The sequence below is a fragment of the Pipra filicauda genome, unplaced genomic scaffold (genome assembly GCF_003945595.2).
Source record: "Pipra filicauda isolate LSUMZ 115617 unplaced genomic scaffold, ASM394559v2 scaffold441_size551697_pilon, whole genome shotgun sequence".
Classification (NCBI taxonomy): Eukaryota; Metazoa; Chordata; class Aves; order Passeriformes; family Pipridae; genus Pipra; species Pipra filicauda.
The window spans coordinates 473877-497595 of NW_024104578.1; the positions used below are offsets into that span (position 1 = coordinate 473877).

Below are 23719 nucleotides of genomic sequence, written 5' to 3' on the forward strand. Positions count from 1 at the left end.
GCAAACCTCTCACAGGAAATATAGCTGCCTTCTGTGGTCTGTTTGTGTCCTAGGGTTGTTCAACAAGGCAGGAAGTTATGATATGCTAGCAAGTAAGGAACTGAAGTCACCAAGGAGATGGGACTGTTCACTGGTCTTACTGTGATGACAGTGCTCCAACGTGCCAAGCTGGGTTGTGTGTCCAGCATGCTGAAATAGGTGCAAATAGATAAAAGCCACCAAAACCTTCTCTTGATGGGCATGTTGCTTCCTGGGGCAGAGTGGCTCAACACTGTTTCTCCAATAGTGGCAGCTGAGGGATTTGGAAGGCTCCTGGATCAGCAGTGGGCAGGCAGCTGTCTAACCAAGTCTAATATGCTGCTGTTGTCCAGGTGTGGCCAGACAGCTCTTACGTGGCTTGGAGGCAGGAGTAGGTCCTGTCCCTCCAAAAAGTTGGAGGCACAGTGAGGTCCTGGGCCAGGGCTGCAGCATGATGTATTGAATAGCAGTGAGGAGTGAATAACAATGGCCAGTGCATATTCTGCTTGGAGCAAATCTCCCTGTTTCATGAAGCAGGCGCAGTCCTAGGAGAGAATGATGTGACCTGTGAACACAAAACAGTGACCTGTGACTACTTTCAAACACGACCTTGGCATTTTGAGAGTCCTTAGGGGACTTAGTCTGTCACTTAGGATGTATTTTTGCCCGTTGAAGATGCTATGAGTTCAGATGACTGCAGATGGTTAGAGAACCGGCTGGCTTAGCGTGACTGGGTGTTTTAGTTTGGGGTGGATGGGCAGAGCCTTAATTAAGGTCTTGTGCTGTGGACCTCAGCATTTGGAAGGGGCAGCTTCTCTCCAAAAGAGTTTAAAATCTGAGTGAAAATAGTTGGGCATACTCAGGATGGTGGAAGGGTTGGTCACCTTCAGTTTTTGTGGGTAATGCTGAGACACTAGGAGACACTGGTTTTCTATATGTCCATGCAGGGAAGCTGGTTTAGACTAATTCCAGGTCTCTGGAGTGTTATTTCCATACCCTATGAATATCTCCTTTTCAACATGGCTATAACGGCTATAACACTGGTAGTATCTCTGCTGTCCAAAAAAACCAAACCAAACCAAAACAAACCAACAACAACAACAAAAAAAAGAAAAAAAATCCCCCAAAAAACCTCCAAGATTTTTCAAAAGTCCAGCCTTTTTGATGAGAGAGAGCTGATTTATTCAGCTGAGTGTGCAGCACTGAAATATTCTATTTTTGGCATATGGACACAGACCAGAGTTAAATGTTTGCACAAGTGTTGCGTTAAAAATCTTTTGCCTCTCCTGTCAGTTCCATTTGCTTGTTTTCTGAACATAATGTGCTTTTTCCCCTAGATGGTTGATACCCCTTTGGTTTTGAAAGATGAGAAAGTTTTCAGACTTACCAGCACTGTTCAGGAGCTGGTAACTCTTCTGGGATGTAGATCAATCCTCCTGAGTTGTTACTGGAAACTGGGCAATGCATGCCAGGTATTATTAAAGAATAGAAAGAAGAAATGAAGTCTAAAGCTATTGTTACCTGTGCATTTACAATAAAATTGTTCCTTCTGTCTAGCCCCATGGCAAACAAAAAATTCTTGCCAGTAGTAGATTCTGCATTTTCCTTGTTTATCACCTTTCTGAAGTGTGCAGCTTTTTTGACATGGACCTGTTTGTTGTTCAGCAAGCCTATATTCTGTAACTACCCTGATTAGAAGAATCTAGGCTGTAAGGTCTGAAAGGGTCTGATGGTAACACAGAGGGATTTTATCAATTTCTTTCATTAATAAGGTGGTTACTTGTGGGTTAAGAAACATTATCGACAAGCAAACCATTACCTTAAGTAGAATTTGCCTGTGAGGGAAGACTCTAGAATCTTATCTCGTCTGTTGCAGCCAGTAAGATAACTTTTTTTCATTGATATGTTATCTGCTCAAAAACACTGCAAAAGGTTTGTCTCAGCACTTAGTGAAGAGATTTCAGAGCTAAGGGAGAAGATGGTTCTGATCCAGAACTACACAGCAAATGTGGCTGGCAGATACGTCTGAGGAGCTTGGGACATAGGTCTTTTGCCCTTCGCATACATTTGCCAGACTTGTGTCTAGTCACAACCCTTGTTTTTGTCTCTGTGGCTCAGTTCCCAGAAGACTGAAGGTTAGGCAATGCATGTACCCTTGGTTGGAGGAAATGGCTGCTGTGGAGGACAGGATCACTGCTGCTCTGTGCATGTTTGTGGAGAAGTGAAGAGAGACCTTCCTCCCCCAGGACTTCTCTCCCATGTTCTTCAGCGGGGAAACGTTTTTCTTGGAACTGAGTTGTGTATGAGTCAGGGCTGCTCAACCTGTAGAGAAGAATGCCCTCTTACCTCTATCTGGAAATGTTATGAGTGTTTTCTTTTGTCTAGGCAATAACCAGTTTTTTGCTTGGAGTCTTATTTGAAGGGAGACTGACATGCCTTCCTCACCTTTCTAGGTCATTGTGTCTGGTTATCGAATGCAATTGCGAGATCTCTGCAATAACTCAACGTCATCCGAATATCTTAAAATCCAAAATCAGACGGTGGCCATGGACTCTGAAGCCTTAATTTGCACCTTGTCAAAGGAAAAACTCCATGCAGCTGAGCAAGCCTTCCGTGCTAACCTGAATCCTTTGAAGCCCCTTCAGGTGAGTTCACTGGTCCTGCCTGTGAGAGTCTGTCACTGACACAGTGGCATTTTCCGGAGCTTTCAGTCTAGGAACTCATTCGTATGTTTCCAGAGTGAACTGTTCATTGGCAGTAAGAAAGAAGATTGTCTTAATTACTGGAGTGTGAAGAGCATTGCTTCTTCCTGTCGTTCTTACCCTTCCTGTTGCAGTCTGCTACTTGTGGAGCATAAATGTGTGTGGTCTGCAGTTCAGTTTGTCAAGAGGAAAGTGTTTATGCTGCATAGTAACAAACAGGCTCTTGGTTGTCCCTGTGTTTTAGTCAGATATTGTGTCTTGACTGGAATGGGCCTGGATATTAGACCATCTTGTGCTGAGTGCTAAAACCATCACCCTCTGTCCTTAGCATGAGGCCACTGAGAGTAGAAGTTTCCACCCACTGATAAGCCACAACCTTTAAACAGGTTTAATTCGTACAAACTAGAGTCAAGTTTTAAAGTCCTGTTTCAAAAATTGACCAACTGAATGGGTTCTGGATCAAGAATTCGTTGAGCTTCAAGAAAATACATTATTTACAGGGTAATTGGAGGCTGGAGCAGACTTGATCTGGGAAAATCTAGTGATGTTTCGCTACAGATCCACAATATCTGTGAAAATACAGAAGTCTGAGGAATTCAGTGCTGGAAACAACAGTAGAGTGAAGAACAGACCACAGAACCCACTCTGTTACCCACTAAAACAAACATTCTGTTGTCTGCTGTGGAAGAAATAAACACTTCGGCTGTGTGAGTTTTCAGATTTGATGAGCCTTTCAGGACTGAGAGTCATGTACCCCTTGCTTGGCTTTGTCCCCAGTCAAAGAGGGTCATTATCGAGTACTGGAATCATGTGAGTCTTCTGTGCAGCATGTAGTGGTCAGTGACTTCTCTCCACAACTCATCTTCTGTTTTCCATGTGTCCTCCATCTGCATTTTTTCTTTCCTTCTGGAAGAATAAGATAATCATAAGCATGAAAAGATGAGGTAACAGCACTAAAACTGTCCCCATAACAAAGATGGGCTCTTTGGAGAGGAATGGCTGTATGCAGTTTCTTGTCTTCAGTTATATGTATGTGTGCACATCTATACATATATTGCTTTAAGCCATTCAGTGATGCTAGAATTTCGGGGTCTGAAGAGGATGAAAACAGCCAGCTGTTGTACCACTCAGTATTGGCTTTCTGGGCCCTGTGGAGACTCAGTTTTGCTTTTCTCATTTGTGGAAATTCCCCCAGGATTGCTGACAGAAGTGGGTACTGAGTGTGTCTGTGCCATTAGGTCTGTGTTGGTTGTTGGTGAGATAAAGCAGTCATAAACCACTCTGTGCCACTTGGCAACAGCAATATAGATTTAAGACATTTATGTGCAATTGTAGGGGACTTCTGAGAAGCTGGCTCATTATCTTGTCTACAAAGGGAAAAAAAGCTGGAGTACAGAGGCCAGCAGTTCTAAACCTGCTGTGTGTTACTGTCTGGTAAAGGCCCACAGTTTTTTCTTAGAAAAATGTCACAGCGTACCATCTAGTTAAACTGCTGTAATGCATCAGTGAGTGAAATAAAAACTAACTGGCTTCAATGTGTCCGGGCAAAGTGAATAAATTAACTCTAGGATCACGACCAACACGTTTGAAACTTGTGTCTCTAAAGACCAAAAAGTGCGCTGACCTGCAGTAACATCTTTGAACAAAGAGAGAACTTTCTGTTTGTGAACAAAGGAGGCTTTTGACACAGCTTATTGAAAGCACTGTGTGTCAAATCTTGGACATGCACACTGAAGATAGCTTGTACCATATCTACTACAGAGTCTGTAAACCAATAACAACAGTTTGCCCAGAGATTAATTTTTTTTCCCCTTAATCTCTTTGATGTACTTCACAGCAAGTCATTTCAGTAAGTAGAGTAAGAGCCAAGTCAAGTGCAGGTACAACAGCAATTTGGAGGCAGGTTTTTAGTTTGTGTAATGGGACCTGGGCTTCACTGGTTGCACCATTTTGTGACTTATGGAGTGGCAGCATCTTAGTGCAAGTAGGGTAGTACAAGGACTGGAAGCTGTGTGCAGGAACTGTGTAAATTCAACACCAAGGGCTTGAATAGTAAACCAGGAGTTTGAGCCCCTCAGATATGTGCGCAGTAAAGTGGCTGTGGTTTCTTGAACTGTCTTAATCCTGAAGACTTCAACTCCTCCTTGTTTCTGTCCCTGTGCATTCCTGTTGTTATTCCATCTACAAGATGATGGCAGTAAATTACATCATGGAATTGATCCAAGAGGCACCTGACTGGGTGCTTACACAAACATTTGTGCTGAAATATGAAGAGGAGGGTGCAATATTGAGAGTGCAGTGATAAGGGAGTGTGTGTGTGGCCTGTGACCCTGATGATGACTCCTGCTGGCTTAAAGTGTCTGCGTTTGAAGCCTCAGAGAAACTACAGGTGTTCTAGGTAACTCTTGAAAACTCAGTAATTATTAACAAATTATGGCTTTAAAAAAGAAAAGTGCTTGCTTGGTGAATTGCTTGAGCTGTAAATGCCACAGCACTGTTAAGGACTTTTTTTTAAAAAGAAAGGCAAAAAATAAGCACTTTGTATACCTGCTCATCAGTTCTATCCAGAACACCTTGAGTGTTGCCCCAAGTGCAGCGGTACAGTTAAAACAAAGAAGAACTTCTAATTAAAATTTTCCACTAGGATTTCTAGCTCTGTCACTCATCCTTTGTATTACTTCTATTTAACCTTCTCTGTGGGATGAGAAAGCAGATCCAAGCACATAGAGGCATAGTAGGAGGGTTAAAGGGTGTCTCCTTATTCTTTTTTTTTATGTAAGAACCTATTTGAGACAGGCTGTTTAGATCAAAACCCAGCAAAATATCTGGAAGTGATCGCAGGGCAGCAAGGCAGAGGATCAGCTTTCCTGATCCCACGTCTTAGTCTGCATTCATTCTCTGAAGCCTTTTGACCAACAGTAAGTACTGTGGGACACGGGACATGTTGTACAAGATGCGGACACATCTTCTCTTTTTGGGGTTTGCCTTGTGCTCTGGGTGTAGTGAGTGGGACTGAGGTAGGAGAAGCAGGTTTGAGAACAACAGTGAAGCAGTAAGGTTGCAAGCACTCCAAATTTCCTTTCCATCTTTCTCCCAGTGGTAGGGCAGCAGTTGTCCCATGGAAGAACTACACAGTTTGGGAAAGATTTGCAGGAGCAATAAGTCCCCACCCATCCCAACGCAGTCCAGTGGGACACCTCTGACTGTCTTAAATCATAGAAATACCTGTTTAGATTTCCCTCTGCAAGTTCTCCCCAGTTTAGAATATGATTTGAGGGGGAGGGGAAGGTTTAATGACAATTCAAATTCGTCCTGTAGGATTTCATCTCTGCAGCACTGCCTAAGAAGGGCTTTGCCACACTCAATTCCAGTGAGTAATAAGCCATAAATATGTTGTGGCTTGTGTACTGTAGTGGTCCTTGAAAGAGTGTGGGTGAGCACATGAAAATCCGGTTGTTTTTTCTCCCTTCGTAATATGGGTGGTATTTTGTCAAAAGGTTAGCATGAACCAAGTGTTAGATAATAAATGGCTTTTAGAAAAGGTCTCTTAATGTTAATATGTGCTGCAACTGAACTTGTGGCTTTCCTTGCTCTTTTGAGAGCGTTTTCAGTCAAGCCCAGTGATATCATCCTTTTAAGCAGCAGTAGTTTGGGACTTCTGGGAAACAAAAGCAGAAGCTTAAAGCACATGATTTTTCTGCAGAGGCCAGTAAAAAGTTTCTGCTGAGATCAGTATGGAGTTGCAATAACTATTTCAAAGCAAATGTGGCAGAGTGGTCTTTATGAAGCAGAAACAGTTAGCTGTATGATGCAGACTGAATTTTGGTGGAATTTTGTTATGACTTTTCAACACTTTAAACACATGCACTCTCATGTATGTTAGCAAATTGGATTTTTCCATCCCCAGTAAGTCTCAGGTGGATTTATTCTAGGCTTTTCTTGATTGTGCAGTCAACTCCAGTCATCTCAAGTATTTTTCACTATTTTAAATCTTGTAGCGTGCACGTACGAGCAAAGTCCCCTCAGAGCACTCTGTGCCTCGAGAGTATTATGATGTTGGCTGCCCCAGAAGACAAGTCTAGTGACTTGCTAGACACTAACACAGCAATCATACGGGGCAGTTGTGCTCAAAACCTGCTAGAACTTTGTCTTTCCACATTGTGTGCCTAGAATGGACAGTCGATGTTTTTGCAGTGCTTCACCAGAACATGAGTCATTGCCCCTCAGCCCCAGGATGTAGTGCAGACACCTGCTAAAGCCAGCCTCACAGTAGGACCAATCTTACTGAAGCTGCCCTGAACCATCTAGATGTTTCTTATTTATGGAGTGATCTACTTAATGAGCCCCTACAAAGTTTTATATTGCAGGGAAATCAGTGACACGCTCATCTCTTCGAAGAAGACTGGCCTCTGTGACTGACTTTTGTCATTGTCTCTGGAGATGACTTGTGAGAGGCTACCTGAGTGGGCTTTAGCATGCAAGAGGTGGTAAAGAAAATAAAATTTCCTCCATGTCAATGGTACCATTGCAAGTTATGGTGAGAAATGAACTTGAAGTGACGTGAATTTGTTAGGGAAGAAAAATCAGGGTACTGTGGTGTGAAAGGATAGGTTGGCTGCTCCTCATGTTTCAGAGTAAGGTTTGCAATCTCCTTGAATCTCCTAAGGCTGACATACTGAGTCAGGACAAAGTCTTGTTAAGCTCAGTGTCATTGAGTGATAGCCCTTAATGGAGGCATGTGACAGAATGCAGCCATGGGGCAAATATGTAATATTTCCTCAGTATAAAGTCCTGTTCTTCAGTAGCTTGCAACTCAGACTTTGTCAGCTACTGCTAGGATCTTGGTGTTCAATAGCATTTGGTAAGATTTTTATGTTTAATGAGTTCTTTTAAGCCTTTGTCAAACTCACAATACCCTCAGGATTGCATAATAGCTACTGATTTTTTTTTTTCCATTTTGACTAAGTTGCATATGCAGAAGCTTCTTTTGGTTTTGTTTTAGACTAGTCATTTCACTGGAAGTCCTCCAGTCCTGTAATGTGAGGCACAGTGAACAATCATCCCCAGTTTCCATTCTCCATCCCACTTGTAATTCTACAGACCTCTCATAACCTGTGTTTGTCCTTACAGATCCCATTGGAAGAATTGTGGTCTATTGTTCTTCCAACGAAAACCGTTTTTGCCTTGAGTCACACTTGTGGCCTTTATTCCTTCAGAGATGGAGAACCTAAAGTTGCACGTAGTTCTTGAGAACCAGGACTGCAGTGTGGATTTATATTGATGTTAATCTGTTTTATCACTGTAATTCTAAGATCTCCCTTTCTGAGTGGCACTAGCTCATTCAGAGTCATAGAAGCGTATCTTAAGGTTCTTCTCCCTATGTACTTTGCAGTACCGAATTATGTTTGGCACTTTGTAAGTGTGTCAGCATGAAGTTGTTCACTGATCGCTTTGCAATTGGATTTTGACTCTTCACTGCTCTGAATCAGTTAGTGTCATCAGAAAACTCTTCCTCATCCACGCTGTTCCTGAATCGCCTCTGAATGCAGTGAGCAACACAGAACTATGTAGATTGAGGTATATGGAGCAGAACAAGCACATCTATTGTTATACAGGAACCTAGGACCTTCCAAGTCGTTGCTAAAGTGCTAGAGCAGATATGTAGCTTTGGTATCTGCTAACTGAATTTCTTTAAATGTGTCTTGAAGGTCTAAGCCTGTGGGAATTTTGAATTGCTTTTCTTCTACACCAGTGATGTGGGGTTTATTTATCCAAACTTTAAGGCTCCAAAGCAACTGGCTTTGGAGCGAACACTAACTGTGCACTCAGAAAAATTATCTAAGTCTTAAATGTCCCAGCAGATCAGCAGAGCAGTGCCCATTTACACCAGCTGATGCTGACCAGGTCTTAGCAGCCTCCAGCAGATCAACTAGAATAAGTGAAAGCCTCCAGGCTTTGTTTCCAGGAGTTACTCCAGGAAAGATGTGAAAAGGAAAAGATTCAGCTCAAAAGTCGTGTGCTGGAATCAAGGGCTTGGCTGTTCAATGTGTCACAATGTAACTTCAGTATGCTTTCAGATGCCACAGCATGTAGCTACTAATGTGAAATCTTAAGAAATTACTTTAATCTTCATTCCCTTGAAACAAAGATTGCGTCCAAATGTTTCTGTGCATGATAATACAGATATGTGAACAGAAGGGCAAAAGAACCCCACAGCCCAAAATCCAGGCCTGCTAGTTACATGTAGAGCAACTGGAAACAAGGCGTTGTCTTCAGTGTAACTCCCTGCTAGAGCAAATAATTTCCTGAAAGCTATGCCTTCCACTTCCAGAAACCTGTCAGTCTTGCTCTTGGTGAATGGTGCATGTCAGCTGTTTCCTGGAAACTGGTTGTTTTTAAATAGGCCACTGGTTTAGATAAAAAACATTAAGGCCCGATGGGGGGACTTGAATAGTGCTGATATACACTGTAGTAAGGAGTTCTTTGTATGTGAGCTGGTATCTGTGTAGTCTCACTGAAAACTTGTGCCTACCAAATCATTTTGACAATATCCTCTGTTGTACTGACTTTGTACATCCCCTTCTTAGTACTGGCTTGCAGGATTTCAGGTCTGTCCACGCGCTGTGCTTGCTTTGTGATCTGGAATGCAAGTCATCCTTTGCACTGTTAAGTGTGTGTGCATGCATATAACGTTTTATTGGTATGGTTCTGGTTATGGCATCTGTACCTAAACCCGTGAGGAGGGAAAGGAGTGATCCTATCACATTGCAGGGTGCAGATGGACAAGGTATTTTAAGTTCAAGGTTGCACAGAAAGCCAGCTCTGCCTTCCCCATCAAGAAAGTTGCTGTGTAAGCAGTCCTTACTACTCTATACAAGAATGTTTGTAAGAGTTTAATAATCTTAGTGCCTCGCAGTAACTTTTAGTTTCTTTTTCTGTCTTCCTGCAGAGACAACTTTCTTTCAATTCCTCCTTGTGGGATCTATCAGAAACTGTGGAAACTTTGAGAGAAAGTATTGGGAAGCTTGTTAAAGAGGTAAGGAGCACCTTTGTGTCACAACACATTACCATTGTGATGAAGTTGCTGTCTTAGCCTGCCATGGAGCACAGAGGCACGGGTGTCCTTAAAACAACTCTTCAGTCAAATCCCTGGCTTGTTTTGAAAACTTTGCCCATCCTACAGCTGTGTCAGTGCAGGCAGCGCTCTCTTTGCAACCCCTTGGCACTCCCAAGTTACAAACACCATAGCAGGAGTTCAGATGTTTTCTGTAGTGTTTTGCCTTCTCAGCAGTGGCACAACTGTTGCCCTTGCAGTACATCTGCTGCCTAGCAGTGCCTTACAAGCTGTACGTGGAGGCTTTTCACTCTGTTTTTCTTCACTCGGTTGCCAACCATGTCAGGGTTATTACTTGGTTGTATCTACTGTTTTTTGAGTGCGGTTAGGGTATGGCATGTGGAAAAGATGTTGTGGCTGTTCTAATCTAAACTGGTAGCTGTAGGCTGCTGTTGCCTCTTTGTCTAACTAGCTTTTTGGGGCAGAGATTGTTTTCCAGTCTTGAGGGGCACTCGGCACAACGACATGACAGCACTAAACATTAACAGAGATTTGCAGAGCCAAATTGACATTCTCGAGACTGCAAGTATTTGTTTTTACAGGTGAAACGATGGATCAAGAAAAAAAGCCCCGCGTACCTTAGTGTGAGTCAGAAGTCCAAATCTGGCGGGGTGGGGGGTGGGGGGTGCTGAGCCAGAAACTTATCCTAGTTTTTTTGGCTGACTCTGACTTTGAAGTGCTGCTATTAGTCAAAAACATTCTCTCCCTGGAGCAGAAATCACAACCATCTAAGCTAAACAATGCCGCCGCCTCCAAGTAAGCCTCCAAGTAAGCTAAACAATGCCGCCGCCTCCTCCTCCCCTTCGCTAGTCTTCCGTCTTCTGCATCAGAGCAGGAGAGCTCAGCTGTGAACGGCAGTAACCTCTGAGAGCAAGCACAAGAGCGGGTCACTTCAGGTTAGCGAGCGCCTCGCTCCCACGGAGGGGCAGCTGCCGGGAGCCTGCGCCGTGCCAGCCAACAATTCCTGGCACGCATCCTTCCCCGAGTCCTCCAACCTGCCGCTGAGTCCCATTTGCATTAAAATTAAGACTATTCCAGGATCAGCTTCAGCTAGGATCGACCATGGCAGAGCTTTTGCTGCCACCAGGGAGGCTGCCCTTCAGAGTTTGATTACAGCTGTTTCCTGTTACGTCACTTCAGCTTGCGTTTTTTTCTTGTCTGGGTTAAAAGTAATTGAAACCATGTGATACTCAGTTTGCTGATGTGGACGAAAACGTCCCACAGTAACTTGCCTTTTGCTTGGCAGCTGCTTTGGGTAGGACTACCTTTTATTTTGCCCTACTGCTCTGCAAACAAAGGCAGCTTTTTGCCCTGTGTACAATATGAGCTGCTCCAGATGGCTTGACCGAAAGTTACTTCTTATTGTCTGTCAGGCGGATTTCTGTGTGAAAAGGAGGGACTTGCTCCCTTGTTTCAAAGGGCAGCAGCTTGAGGGGGTTGAGAGAACTATTGTTTGTGCCATGTCTAGGAGCCTTTCTAGCAGGGAATTTTAATTAGAAAATGGTCTGAACAAAATATTTGTCTTGGAGTGTGGGGGTTGATTGGGTATGTGTCCTTGAACTCTTCAAATCAAGGTCCAGGAAGGCAGATTAGACACCAAGAGCAAGGGCAACTATTAAGAAACACTTACAGAGCCAGGTCTGATGTCTGGGAAAAGAAATAGCTTAGTAACCCTTCATGCATGAGATGCTTGTTTCCAGTGGTGTAAAAAGAGCAACTCTGCATGTAAATTGTGAAGTTGCTGGTGCCAAAGATGAAACAAAGCTCCTTGCTCAGGCTGTTTTAACATTATATGTAAAAATGTATTTGCCAATGTACTCCCTCTGTAAGATGATTAACACTTCACGTGTTCATGGGAATTAACTACACTTCCTATTTGTGCACCTTTGCTACTCATATTTTGGAGTTTGTGGTACTTAGCTAAAGCAGTTGACTTTTTGCTGAGCTAAAATGAGCTGTTTTGCCTAAAGTATCAATACTCCTTAAGGGGTTTCTTTGAATTGTACTCTGAAACTGTAACACGTCTGAAACGCAGCCTTGGCCTCTTGGGTAGGGAATCATCAAATCCGAAAGGCCACATGAGCATGTGTAACAGACGAAGGCTGTTATGTGACACTTTTTTTCCATCAATGTCCCATGATGCTAGGGTCCTGTCAGTCACCCTGAACCTGTGGAGTCAGCTTGAGTGGCACCAGGGTGCAGACAAAGGCAGCAGTGAGGAAATGAAAGCACACTTGAACCAGTCACTGGACACACGTACTGAATCCTCAGGCTTTAGCTGTTCTCACAGCTGTCTTCCATCAGATCAGTGTGTCATGTGTTTTTAGGCAGCTAAAAATAGAGGCTCCTCATGTAGATGACACATAGTAGCTGTAGTTTAGCATAAAAGAATTTTTGTCCAGATGTTGGCACATCCAGAGGATGCACAGCACTGCAGATGAACACAAAGGGTCAGGTTTGCTTCCCACTGTAAGGCCAGAGACTCTTGAGTGCACTTTCATTGGGTGATCTTGGACTGAGTTGTTCTAGCACACTGCTGCTTTTCAGCATTGTTGCTGGCTGGCTTTACCAGCTGTCTTAGACTTGGGTTACCTGCATTTTAAACAAAGGTGACAGAACCAATACACAGTGAGCAAAATTGGCAAATGGTCTTTGATTGACTCCGTCCCGTTTTCAGAGACGGTAACAGTTGGACCACAGCATCTAAAGTTTGTTTCTAAAATGAAGCTTGATGAGCAGTTACAAATAGGTGTCTCAGCAGCTCTCCTTGCCTTTATTAGTGCATGTGGCTGTTTTGGGCAGCATGGTAAAAACATCCAAGTTAATGTCACCTGATATTTCGTAGCAGTCAAGAAATCAATTAAAATGCCGGAAAACATTTAAAATGGGATAGAGAACCATGTAGCCTTTCACCGTTTGATATGGAACACAGATGTAGGCCCTTAATCTCCAAAAAAGGATATCAGAATTGAAAAAAAACATTCAGAAAAGGGCAGTTAGGACATTTAGAAGTGGAATATCTTGCACACAAAGAACAAGGGAATGAGACTGGACAGCTTGGAAAAGAGACGAGCTGGGGATATGGCAGAGGCCTATGAAGTTGTGTGGCACATGAAAGAGATAGGAATGGAATGTTAACTCTCTCTTCCAGTAAAACAAACAAACAAAAACAAAACAAAACAAAACAAAAAAAACCACACAAAAAAGACACCAAAGGGAGCTAACCATAGCCAAATTAAGGAAGGGGAGAGAAGGTTCTTTCGAGTGATACGGTGATGTGTTGGATGTTAAACACTTGTGGATGTTCAAAACTCTAGGAGCTGATCATGGAAGAAATTCATTGAAGGTTAGGAAACAAAAGTTCCTGGAACTGAAAATAAATGGAAGGTGGAAGGTTACTTGGGGAAAGTATCCTACATTCTTGCCTTTTTCTTGTTTTTTCATAACATCCACTTACTGTCTCTGTCACAGAGGTGTTGTTCTTGCGTCTTGAGACAAGGAGTCTGAGAGCAATGCTCCAGTGTAGCATGAAGTACTCAGGGAAGTGGGTTGCTTTTCCTCTTGTGGTGAGCTTAGCCATACCCAAGTATGGCCACATTAATGCAGTGAGTGTCTCAGACTGAGGGCCTGGTGCTTTTATTCATGACACATTGCAGACACATTGTCTGGCTTATGCCAGACAAATGAGTCTGGAGGTACCAATTTTCCTGGCTGGTTGTATGTTGTCACCCCAAGCCTGGTGCCAGATCAGCTGGGCAGAAGACTCCTTGCTGTGGCTGGCTGCATGCACAGCTTGCGCTGTAATCAGGCTCCAGGCTGCAGCAGGGCTTGTTTTCAGGCATTTTCTGGGAATGCTGTTGACGATGGGACAGGGAGTTTCTGGGGCAGGGATAAGCGATACCAATCTGAGTGGTCAAACTGGCTGCCAGGTGTAAATCAGCGGAGGCTTGCTGACCTCTATGGAATTGTGCCAGGTGACACTGCTGTGGCCTGCAGCTCACCCAGCCTGTGTCTCCTGAGCTGTGTGTTGTTCCTTTAATCCCTGTTCTGACTCAATGCACCCCACCCCACCAGTCCTTGTGAGGGGACTCCACTGGAACATGAGCCATTGTGCAACCGGGAGGAGAAGCAGCTTCCATGTGAGAGGACAGGGAGGGCAGGAACCACCCAAAGCACTGGAGGAGAAAACTCAAGAGTAAAGAACTTGGCAAGGATACATTCCAAGTGCTTGCACAGAAGAGACTTCCTTCTATATTCTCCTGCTGTAGAAGGGGGGGAATGTTATCCCTGGTCCTTACCCTTGGTGTTGTGCTCAAGGGCATTCTCATCTGTTCAAAACCAGATGTGTGATTTGAAGGAGCACGGCAAGACCTTCTCCTTTCATTAATCCTGTTCTGTACTTGCTTCCATTCTTTTCTACCCTCTTCCCCTCCAGTTGCTGACTATGAGGAGCTGGAGTGACATGAGGCAAGAGGTGATGTTCCTGACCAACGTGAACGCCTCAGACTCCTCTACACAGATCTACCAGGCTGTGTCACGCATCGTGTGCGGCCACCCTGAAGGTGGAGGGCTCAAAATTAAATCCCTTAACTGGTATGAGGACAACAATTACAAAGCACTGTTTGGAGGCAACAGCACTGAAGATGATGTAATTAACTTCTATGATAACTCCACAAGTAAGTGTAACTGTGGCGTGGCCCACGGTCCCGTCTACTTCATGGTTGTCACCACTGGTGTTTCCCAAACTTCCACAGACAAAAGCAGGTGGTCCTGAGGGGCAGTATACTCTGTTGTTTCAGAAAGGCATGTGCATGTCATCCTGCACGTGCCCTTAAGTTCAGTGAAGGTGCCAACATGCAGAAATTCCCAAGGCCCTTCTGGAGAGTCCACAGAAAGCTGTGCAGTGGGCTTCCTTCATGGGGAGAGGGAGCACAGTCATGTGCAGCCTTTGGAAATCTGTCCTTTTTGGGACAGATTTTGCTTGTGCAGTGCAGTGGGGTTGTTGAGAGCATTGCAGAACTACTACTGTGGCTCTTAATGATGGAGGCGAGCTGGTTGCTCCGTGTTCACTGGGCAGGCTTGGGCTGAAAGGGGCTTTTTGCAGAGCTTTGTAGTAGAGGAGGGGTTTTGTGTCTGAAAAATGCTGTGCTTTCAGTTGTGACTGTCCTTGAAGCCCACACTAGTGGGGTTTATGCCTTCTGCAGTTGTCACTGTCCTCTTCAGCCACTCACTCTTGTGCTCTCTTAATCAGCACCCTACTGCAATGAGCTAATGAAGAACCTGGAATCCAGCCCGCTTTCCAGGATTATCTGGAGGGCTTTGAAACCCTTGCTGATTGGGAAGATCTTGTACACTCCAGACACACCAGCTGTAAGGAAGGTCATGTCTGAGGTAACTATAGCCCTGTCCTCTGATATGTAGCACAAGCTATGTCCTCTGACTGCAGCTGATCTGGTCTAGTTATATTGGGCCCAAACACAAGCCTAGAAAGGACTGGCTGCAAAAGGAGGGCCTCCTTAGCCTCTCACCTCCCATGCACTTACTCTTGAAGGCTCAATGCACCCTCTCAGCCCACAGTGGGTCTCTGCCAGATTTTGGAAATAAACTTCCTCTCCTCTTTGTGACAGGTGAACAGGACATTCCAGGAGCTGGGTGTGTTTCGTGACCTCGGGGGAATGTGGGAGGAGATAAGCCCAAAGATTTGGACATTTATGGAAAGTAGTCAGGAAATGGATCTCGTTCGGGTCAGTATGCTGTCCTTGCCAGAACCACTACTGTTGTTTTTTGCAATAAGTGATCAAATATTTATTTTAGATGGTACTTCATGGTCCTTCAGAGCTGGATTGGGCAGATAAATAGTATGGATGAGACCGCTTCTCGAAGCAGATTGTGATTGTACTAGTCCTGCATTATGCTTGACATTCCTTCCTTCATGTAACAATCTCCTGCAAATGGGAGTAGTGGATGTTTAAAACCTGTTTCTAATCTGCCTCTGTTGGGAAATGGATTGTTTCATCCACAGCATTGCCCTAACAAGTTATGAGTACATCACCATGATCCCTCACGTGCAGCTCTGAGGGGTGGAGCTTTGCACCCTGTGCTGATGTCTTTGGAAGCACAGCAATGTAAAACTGGGGTCGAGCAACTGAGGGACAACTGTAGAGGAGCTTTTCCAGTGGTCTCTGCGAGGCAGCTGGTTGGGTATCACAGTGCAGCTGTTTGTGCACAGAGACCTCCCCAGGTCTTAAAAGCCTTGAAATTCTTTCCTTTTTTTACTCCAGTGTAATGCTGTGCTGAATAATCTATGACCTGTCCTGTTGTACTTTCCCATGAACGTGACATACTGGAGTGTCAGCCTCCTGTAGCTCTCTTGGCTTTATGAAAGTTAGTGCTGTAGATGGGTAGCATCGGAGGTGAGAACTGTGGCCACTAACTGTAAGCTGAACAGTTTGTTGCAGAGTTCAGGTGGAAAGTCAAGGTCCAAAACTTTGATTTGCAGTCATGTCCTGGGAAAAATGAATGTTTGTGGGTTTTTTTTGTTTGTTTTGGTGTTTTTTTTAATGGGCCCTGTGCTTTTCTGGTTTCCTGTTTTGTGTTGCTTGTTAACTCTGCTGTCTCTGGGAGTTAATTCTTGATCTTCCTAGCAATCTCTCTTCTGTATTGGTGTAGTAACAGGAGTTCCTTTGTTGTCACCTATTGATGATCACACAAGCAAGAGTACTTCACTGTCAGTGCCCAGGCAGCTCCCAGACAGCATCCCACTCAGTTTAGAGGTGCAGCGCGGATCATTTGCACCTTGAGGACATGGAGGTGCTGGAGCATTTCCCAGGAAGGGCAACAGAGCTGATGAAGGGACTGGAGCACAAGTCTTGTGAGGACCAGCTGAGCAAGCTGGGGTTGTTTATTCTGGAGCAAAGGAGGCTTGGGGAGACCTTATTGCTCTCTGCAACTACCTGAAAGAAAGCTGGAGCCAGGTGGAGGTTGGTCTCTTTTCCCAGGTAGTAAGAATGAGAGAAAAGGACTTCAAGTTGTGCCATGAAAGGTTTAGATTAAATATCAGGAAAAATTTCTTCACTGAAAGAGTGGCCAGGTATCAGAACATGCTGTCCAGGTGGTGGAATCACCATCCCTAGAAGTGTTCAAAAGGCACTTGGCTGTGGTACTTGAGAACATCACTTAGTTTGATCTCAGTGGTCTTAGAGATGTTTTCCAGATTTAACAAGTGAATAAACTGAAACACAGTTGCCTGTTTGTGGGTGCTTTCAAGAGGGAGGTAGGTCCTTTGCTGGTTTTTACCCACTGAGGCTGCTATGCTGCTGGGTTGACCAGTCACCATCTTTCAACTTTCTGGGTTGCACAATCTCTTTGGCATATTTCTTCCTGCTGAAGTACAGGAATGTGCTTTGCTTGCCCATCTCTGCCACTTCTAGCTTGATGCTAATGTGGCTGCTCACTTCAGGAAGGACAATATGTGCCCTTAGAGTTAAGGAGCTTTTATATGGGCACTGAATGAGATGAGGCTGAGCCACTTCCCTGCAGGTGTGGTGTCCTTTCTGCTGGGGATGGTGGCATAAGCTAACCTTGGGAGGCCAAGTGAGAAGAGAGAGAACATATCCAATCCCTGTTTGCTTGGATTTCCCTTTTGTGTGTTTTCCTTTGCTAGCTTGGTCTGTTCTGTTTCTCCACTTTGCAGTGCTGTTTTTATAAGTGTGTGACCCACTACTTTCTGGTTTGCGGGTAACAGCAGAGCATGGGGAAGCTCTCCCTGCTTCATTTTTTCTTGGGGCAGAAAATCCATTTCCTGTTTTTATTCATATGGATTTTTGCAGTTTTTTCTCTTGTGCAGGCTTTTTTTAATTTTTTTTCCCCCTCATCTCCCTGACTTCAGTTCAACTATGTCCTTTGCAATTAATGCTCCCTTCCTGCCTGGTTGTATTGTCTGCCCATTGGACTGGTGTCTGCTTCAGTGACAGGCTGGAATTGCACTTGTGTGAGGTGTTGAGCACACAATAGCCTGTCCTCAGAAAACTGAAGTTAAACGAGATGAAAAAAGCACTGTCCCAGCCAGGAGAACAAAGGCAGTACCTCATGGTACTGCTTCAGCCAGCCCTGGTGACACAATAGCAAAATATGTAAGAAAATCACCTGGCCTCTGGTACTGGTATTTCTGCTCAGCACCGTGACACTTGAGCCTTCTTCCATGCCATAGTCCCTCTCCATCCCAGCTAGGAGCAGAAGCTTGGCAACCAGCATAAGCTGAGTGGGTTTCTGCTGAGCACGCACCTCCCTCTTCCCTGGTTTGCATTTGTAGGGTGCAGAGCTGTGCATGGCTCTCTGCTGCCCTCTCCTTGGGAGAGGGGGTGGCAGGACATGGAGGCAGCCAACCAGCCTGCAAAGCACGCCCGATGGTGTAGCTATACCTGGGGAGGCATGTCCTTCACAATGGGAGAGTGAGAGGAAGGACCCCACTGTGCTGATTCTCCCAGTATGACAGGGGGCCTCTCCCTGCACCTTTTTAACAGGTGTTTTCCATGGTAACACGTGTTTTCATTATGAGAGAGGAGACCTAACATTAATTCTCATAAGTGCTTCTCCTTTGAAAACGAAATATTTGCAGACGCTGCTGAAAGGCAAAGCCCTCTGGGACCTGCACTTGCCGGCGTCCAACTGGACAGTGGAGGACGTTTCCCGTTTCCTGTCAAACCATCCGGAGGACTTTGGGGCAGAAGATGGCTCTGTGTATACCTGGGTGGATGCCTTCAATGAGACAGACCGGGCTATCCAGACCATCTCCCGCTTCATGGAGGTGAGATCCTGCTGCTGTGAGAAAGAAGCTGGGGAGATGGCAGGAGCTTGATCTCCACCCGTGCAGTGGGGTGTTCTGGAAAGGGAAGTTCCTCAGTCCATTTTCTGGGCGCTACCAGGCGTTAGCAGGGCTCAGTACACAGCGTATGAGAAAGTTATCATTTATTCAGGTGCCTAATATAGGTGTAGGGACCTAGCTGTAGGCCTTGTTCTTGAAGCTTTTGCTTTGGCTCCTGTGTGTGGTTTCCTGCCCTCCTGTTCTTGGGTGACTTGAGAGTTGCTGCTGTCTCTGGCAGTGTAACAGCTCCTGTTTTAGTCTGGGGTTTAGCTGGGGACCACAGTGAAGCCAGCAGCTGCTTTAAACTGAGGGAAGACAGCGAGTAACAAAATTAGTTCTGCTTGTTACCTGATCATCCTGGGAGATGAGTGCAAACAGAAACAGGCCATGGTCTGTCAGGGACCTGGTCCAAAGCCTTCAGATCTCTCCATGATATTTAGAGGCTTTGAATGACTGGTTTATTGGCAGAAGAGGAACTAAGACTGTGTATGGAAACTCATACTTGGATGAGGTCCTGTAGGTAATGCTGCTAGTGCTACCTAACCTCTTGTACAGAAAATACCTTTGCTGGGGTATCTGTCACTAATAGGTGACCATCAAGCAGGCAGAAGTGGCATCTCTTGCAACTTGCTGGGCTACTATAACCCATAGCAAAATAGTCCAATGCTGTCTCTTCCTTGGGCATGGAATTACCATTACAGAGTTCTCCTTTTTTCCTCCATCCCAAATGTAAACACAGTACATTCTGGTTTAGTAATGTATCCAGTAAATGCTTCCAATTCTGCTCCTGTCTAGTGTGTCAACTTGGACAAACTGGAGCCTGTGGCCACAGAAGTCCGTCTTATAAACAAGTCCTTGGAACTTCTGGATCAAAGGAGGTTCTGGGCTGGCATAGTCTTCAATGAAATAGCTCCTGACAGCACAGACCTCCCTCAACATGTGAAATACAAGATACGCATGGACATTGATAATGTGGAAAGGACCAACAAGATCAAGGATGGGTGAGCCCTGACATCCTGCCCGATGGATGATTTCCTATGACAGATGTGGTGATGAAGATTTCTCATGGAAAGGTCTTGTTCCCTTGGTGCAGGTACTGGGATCCTGGTCCCCGTGCTGACCCCTTTGAGGACATGCGCTATGTCTGGGGAGGCTTTGCCTATCTGCAGGATGTGGTGGAACAGGCTATCATCAGGGTGCAGACAGGCACGGAGAAGAAGACAGGAGTTTATGTGCAGCAGATGCCCTACCCGTGTTATGTGGATGACATGTATGTATGCAGGCTGCTTTGAAACCTCCCAGGGGGAGCAGTTTGGGAGGCATGGGCTCTTGTCACTCCTCAGGCATGGTTTATGTCCCTATTATCAGTGAGGAGGCAGTCTCCATAGTGTTCCTAATCCCTGGAATTAGGGCGTACAAAGTACGTTCCTGAGGTGTGACCATATCTCCACACCTGATGCAAACAAAAATAGCCATGGGGAAAAAAGCAGACACATATGCACAGGAGAGTGGAAAGAGGACACTTGAGAGCAGTGCAGTCCCCAGGCAAGGCAGGTCTTTGCACCCACTCTTCCATAGTCATAGTTGTAGCTCCAGCTCCCACTCCTAACTAGCAATGTGCTCCAAACCCATCAGCCTCACCTCATGGTGATCACACTGATCCTGTGTCAGGCTCTGCACATCAGCTGCTGTGTGCAGTGAAGCCCTGGCTGTCACCATGCTCTGATACTTGAGTGATACTGCAGTTTCAGTGATGTTTCTGACTGTGCTCTCCTGGCCCTTTTACCTTCACTTTCTCAGATTTCTGCGTGTCATGAGCCGCTCCATGCCCCTCTTCATGACACTAGCCTGGATCTATTCAGTGGCTGTGATAATTAAGGGCATTGTGTATGAGAAGGAAGCCCGGCTGAAAGAGACAATGAGGATTATGGGACTTGACAATGGCATCCTTTGGTTAAGCTGGTTCATTAGCAGCCTCGTCCCTCTCCTGATGAGTGCAGGACTGCTGGTGCTGATCCTGAAGGTGAGTTGTCTGGTTTTTCCTGTGGCAGCAGACCCTAGAGCCTTTAGAGCCTGCTTAAGCAGTGGTCTGCACTGACATGCTGGGGAGGAGTTAATGGTGTATGTCGACCAGTCACTTTTTGGGAACAATGTTCTGGAGCAAAACAGGACTGAGTGGCTGAAAACAGCAGGAGGGGATGTAGTAGATTCAGTGCTCTTGAAAAGATGCCTCTGGTACTGCCCCACTTCTGGGAAAGCTGTTGTGCAAATTGCAAGAAGCCCAGCTTCCCCTGAGCAGCAGCTTTGTAGGCTTGCTTATAATAAAGCTGCCTTGGAGAGCCCTTTTAAAGCCTAATGCACTTGTTGTTCTCCTGCCAGATGGGGAATCTGCTGCCTTACAGCGACCCTAGTGTGGTGTTTGTTTTCCTCTCGATCTTCGCCGTTGTGACCATCCTGCAGTGCTTCCTCATCAGCACAGTGTTCTCCAGGGCCAACCTGGCAGCTGCCTGTGGGGGCATTGTCTATTTCACCCTGTACCTGCCTTACGTGCTGTGTGTTGCCTGGCAGGACCACATCAGCTTCTCACTCAAGATTTTTGCGGTAAGTCTTGATGAAACGATCCTGAGTACTGGGCCTCCACCAGTGTGACACTCAGCAGCTCTCTAGCTGGACTCTGTTTGAAGGGGGAAAGTGGCAATGGGAGGATAATTTCCAGTGTAAGAGACTACCAGGGCTGGGCTTAATGAAGCAGTTCACTGAACCTGCTAGAAGGTTCTGGAGGGTTTTGTTGGCTTTGGTTGTAGAAGCAATGTGGCTGGACTAAGTTGCCTTGATCTCTGTATGCTGTGATGCTGTACCACCAGATATGCAGGCTGAAGGAAGCAGCTGCCTTTCCTTTGCACAGCACTTCTTACCTGTCTGGAGAAGGTGACTGTCAGTGACCTGTTCCCTTGCATAAAAATCCAAAGAGGAAGGGGAAAAAGAGAGGGAAACAATCAATTCTGGAGGGAGGTCTAGCAGAGATTTCAGGACTTGCTGGAACCAAGACCAAATATGCCATTCCCTCTCTGCAAATACAGTGACGCTCCTTGGAACTTTGACTTTTCACAGGGATGATGTCCCTTAGCCTTGTACTAGAACTGAGCTGCCTAGTTGGAGAGTAGATGTGAAAAACTCAAATGCGTGTTTGTGCTTCCCATTTGCAGAGCCTGCTCTCTCCAGTAGCCTTTGGCTTTGGTTGTGAGTACTTTGCACTGTTTGAGGAGCAGGGTGTTGGTGTTCAGTGGGACAACTTCTTTGAGAGCCCATTGGAAGAAGATGGCTTTAGCATCACCACATCTGCCGTCATGATGCTCTTTGATACGTTCCTATATGGAGTCATGACCTGGTACATCGAATCTGTCTTCCCAGGTGAGGTGTGCTTCTGAGGTTGGGTCGTGTCTTCAGGCTTCTAAATAAATCCTTTCACCCTACTCGCTTGCTAAGGTGCAGATTTGGCCCGTTTTTAAGCAGAGCTGCAGAAAGGTCATGGAGGAAAACTACAGACCAGCATCACAGCAAAGCTGTTGCTTGCTGTTAGTGGTGAATGTTGCCCACCACTGAAGTGTGGCCCCATTGTGGCCACGGCTGAGCTAACCAGGAGCTTTGCTGTACTTCAGCTGTTCCCTTCACTGAACTGCTGAGTCCACAGACCCTGCTGCAAGGGAGAATTTAAGAGTATCAGTGCCACATGTGCCACTTAGCGCCTTCCAACACAGCACACTTTAACCCTAAAGTGAAGTTAGATGTCTCTTACCCAAAGTCTGTCAGTGTCTTCATCAAGAAAGATCTCTTCTTAGTCCTGCTTCACCTAGAGGCTTACTGGGGGTGGAGTACTTCCCTTCTTGTCTTGAAAGCTAATAAAAGAAAAGGGACAGATGCAGTCAGGTTCATGTAATGCTTTTCTTTTTAGGCCAGTATGGGATTCCCAGACCCTGGTACTTTCCTTTCACAAAGTCGTATTGGTTTGGTGAGGAACCACAGGACAGGCAGCAGCCTCATCCTGATCAGAAGGGGTCTTCAGAGGGTAAGTGGCTGGACAGAGAGACTTTCTGCAGTGAAGTGTTATGGTCTACTTTTTTTAAATGAGTCTGAGGACAGCAGGACTGGCATGGCTAAGGTGAAATTGATTGTCATTTTGTTATCACAGTTTGGGTACACTGATCAGGTGGGTGTATCCAGATAAACCCAAAGTACTTTGCCCACTTGAGTGCAGATGTGCACTCGAGCCTCATGGTGTTGCAAAGTTCCCTCCCACTTTTCCTGACCCTGATAACAGTGGAGATCTCCAGATCTCAGATGAGACCAGGAAAGAGAAAAGATTAAAGGACAATTTCTGTGGAAGGTTCCTGTTCCTGAGGAAGAAATGTGGTCAATTCTTCATATAGGTCATTTCTTCTTTGAACTCCACAGTCTGGGGGGAATGTGATCGCTGTTAGAACTCCCATGCAGTTCCTGTTAAAACCTGTCATATCTTTCTATTACTGTGTTTTCTTCCAGTCTGCAAGGAGGAAGAGCCAGTGCATTTAAGTCTTGGTGTTTCCATCCAGAACCTGGTCAAGGTTTATCGTGATGGCAAGAAAGTTGCTGTAGATGGTCTCACACTGAACTTCTATGAAGGACAAATCACCTCCTTTCTGGGACATAATGGAGCAGGGAAAACCACTACCATGTAAGAACAAAATAATCCTTTAGGACAGTGGAGGAAGCAACTGCATAGTGCAGTTCCTACCCATATGGTAGAAGTAGCCATACAGCTGCAGTGTGCAAGCTGGTGCAGACTAGTGTGCTTCTGCTGGTTTACTACAATTGTGAGCTGCCTCAGAAGACTTACAGGGGACTGAAACTAGAGGAAGTTCAGGTAGAGAATGGGTGGAATGAATCTGGAGAAAGCATTTTGTAGTAACACCATTTGTAATTCTGACTTACCAGTGTAAGGAAGAAAGTTGGGACTGAAAGAATGAGAAGCTCTTAGAAGAAAAA

At 45.3% G+C, this 23719-nt stretch overlaps 1 protein-coding gene across 2 annotated transcripts in view; it reads left to right on the forward strand.

Annotated features, from left to right (window-relative positions):
• Positions 1–23719, forward strand: part of ABCA1 (ATP binding cassette subfamily A member 1) — a 90248-nt gene that overhangs the window by 45707 nt on the left and 20822 nt on the right. For both annotated transcript variants that reach the window (XM_027714400.2, XM_027714402.2), the window contains exons 7-19: positions 2472–2663; positions 9670–9756; positions 14270–14510; positions 15086–15225; positions 15462–15578; positions 18452–18640; positions 19493–19698; positions 19791–19967; positions 20498–20720; positions 21077–21298; positions 21904–22108; positions 22650–22763; positions 23237–23408. In XM_027714400.2, the coding sequence (XP_027570201.1) occupies positions 2472–2663; positions 9670–9756; positions 14270–14510; positions 15086–15225; positions 15462–15578; positions 18452–18640; positions 19493–19698; positions 19791–19967; positions 20498–20720; positions 21077–21298; positions 21904–22108; positions 22650–22763; positions 23237–23408 (2285 nt within the window). The remainder of the gene's footprint in view (positions 1–2471; positions 2664–9669; positions 9757–14269; positions 14511–15085; positions 15226–15461; positions 15579–18451; positions 18641–19492; positions 19699–19790; positions 19968–20497; positions 20721–21076; positions 21299–21903; positions 22109–22649; positions 22764–23236; positions 23409–23719) is intronic.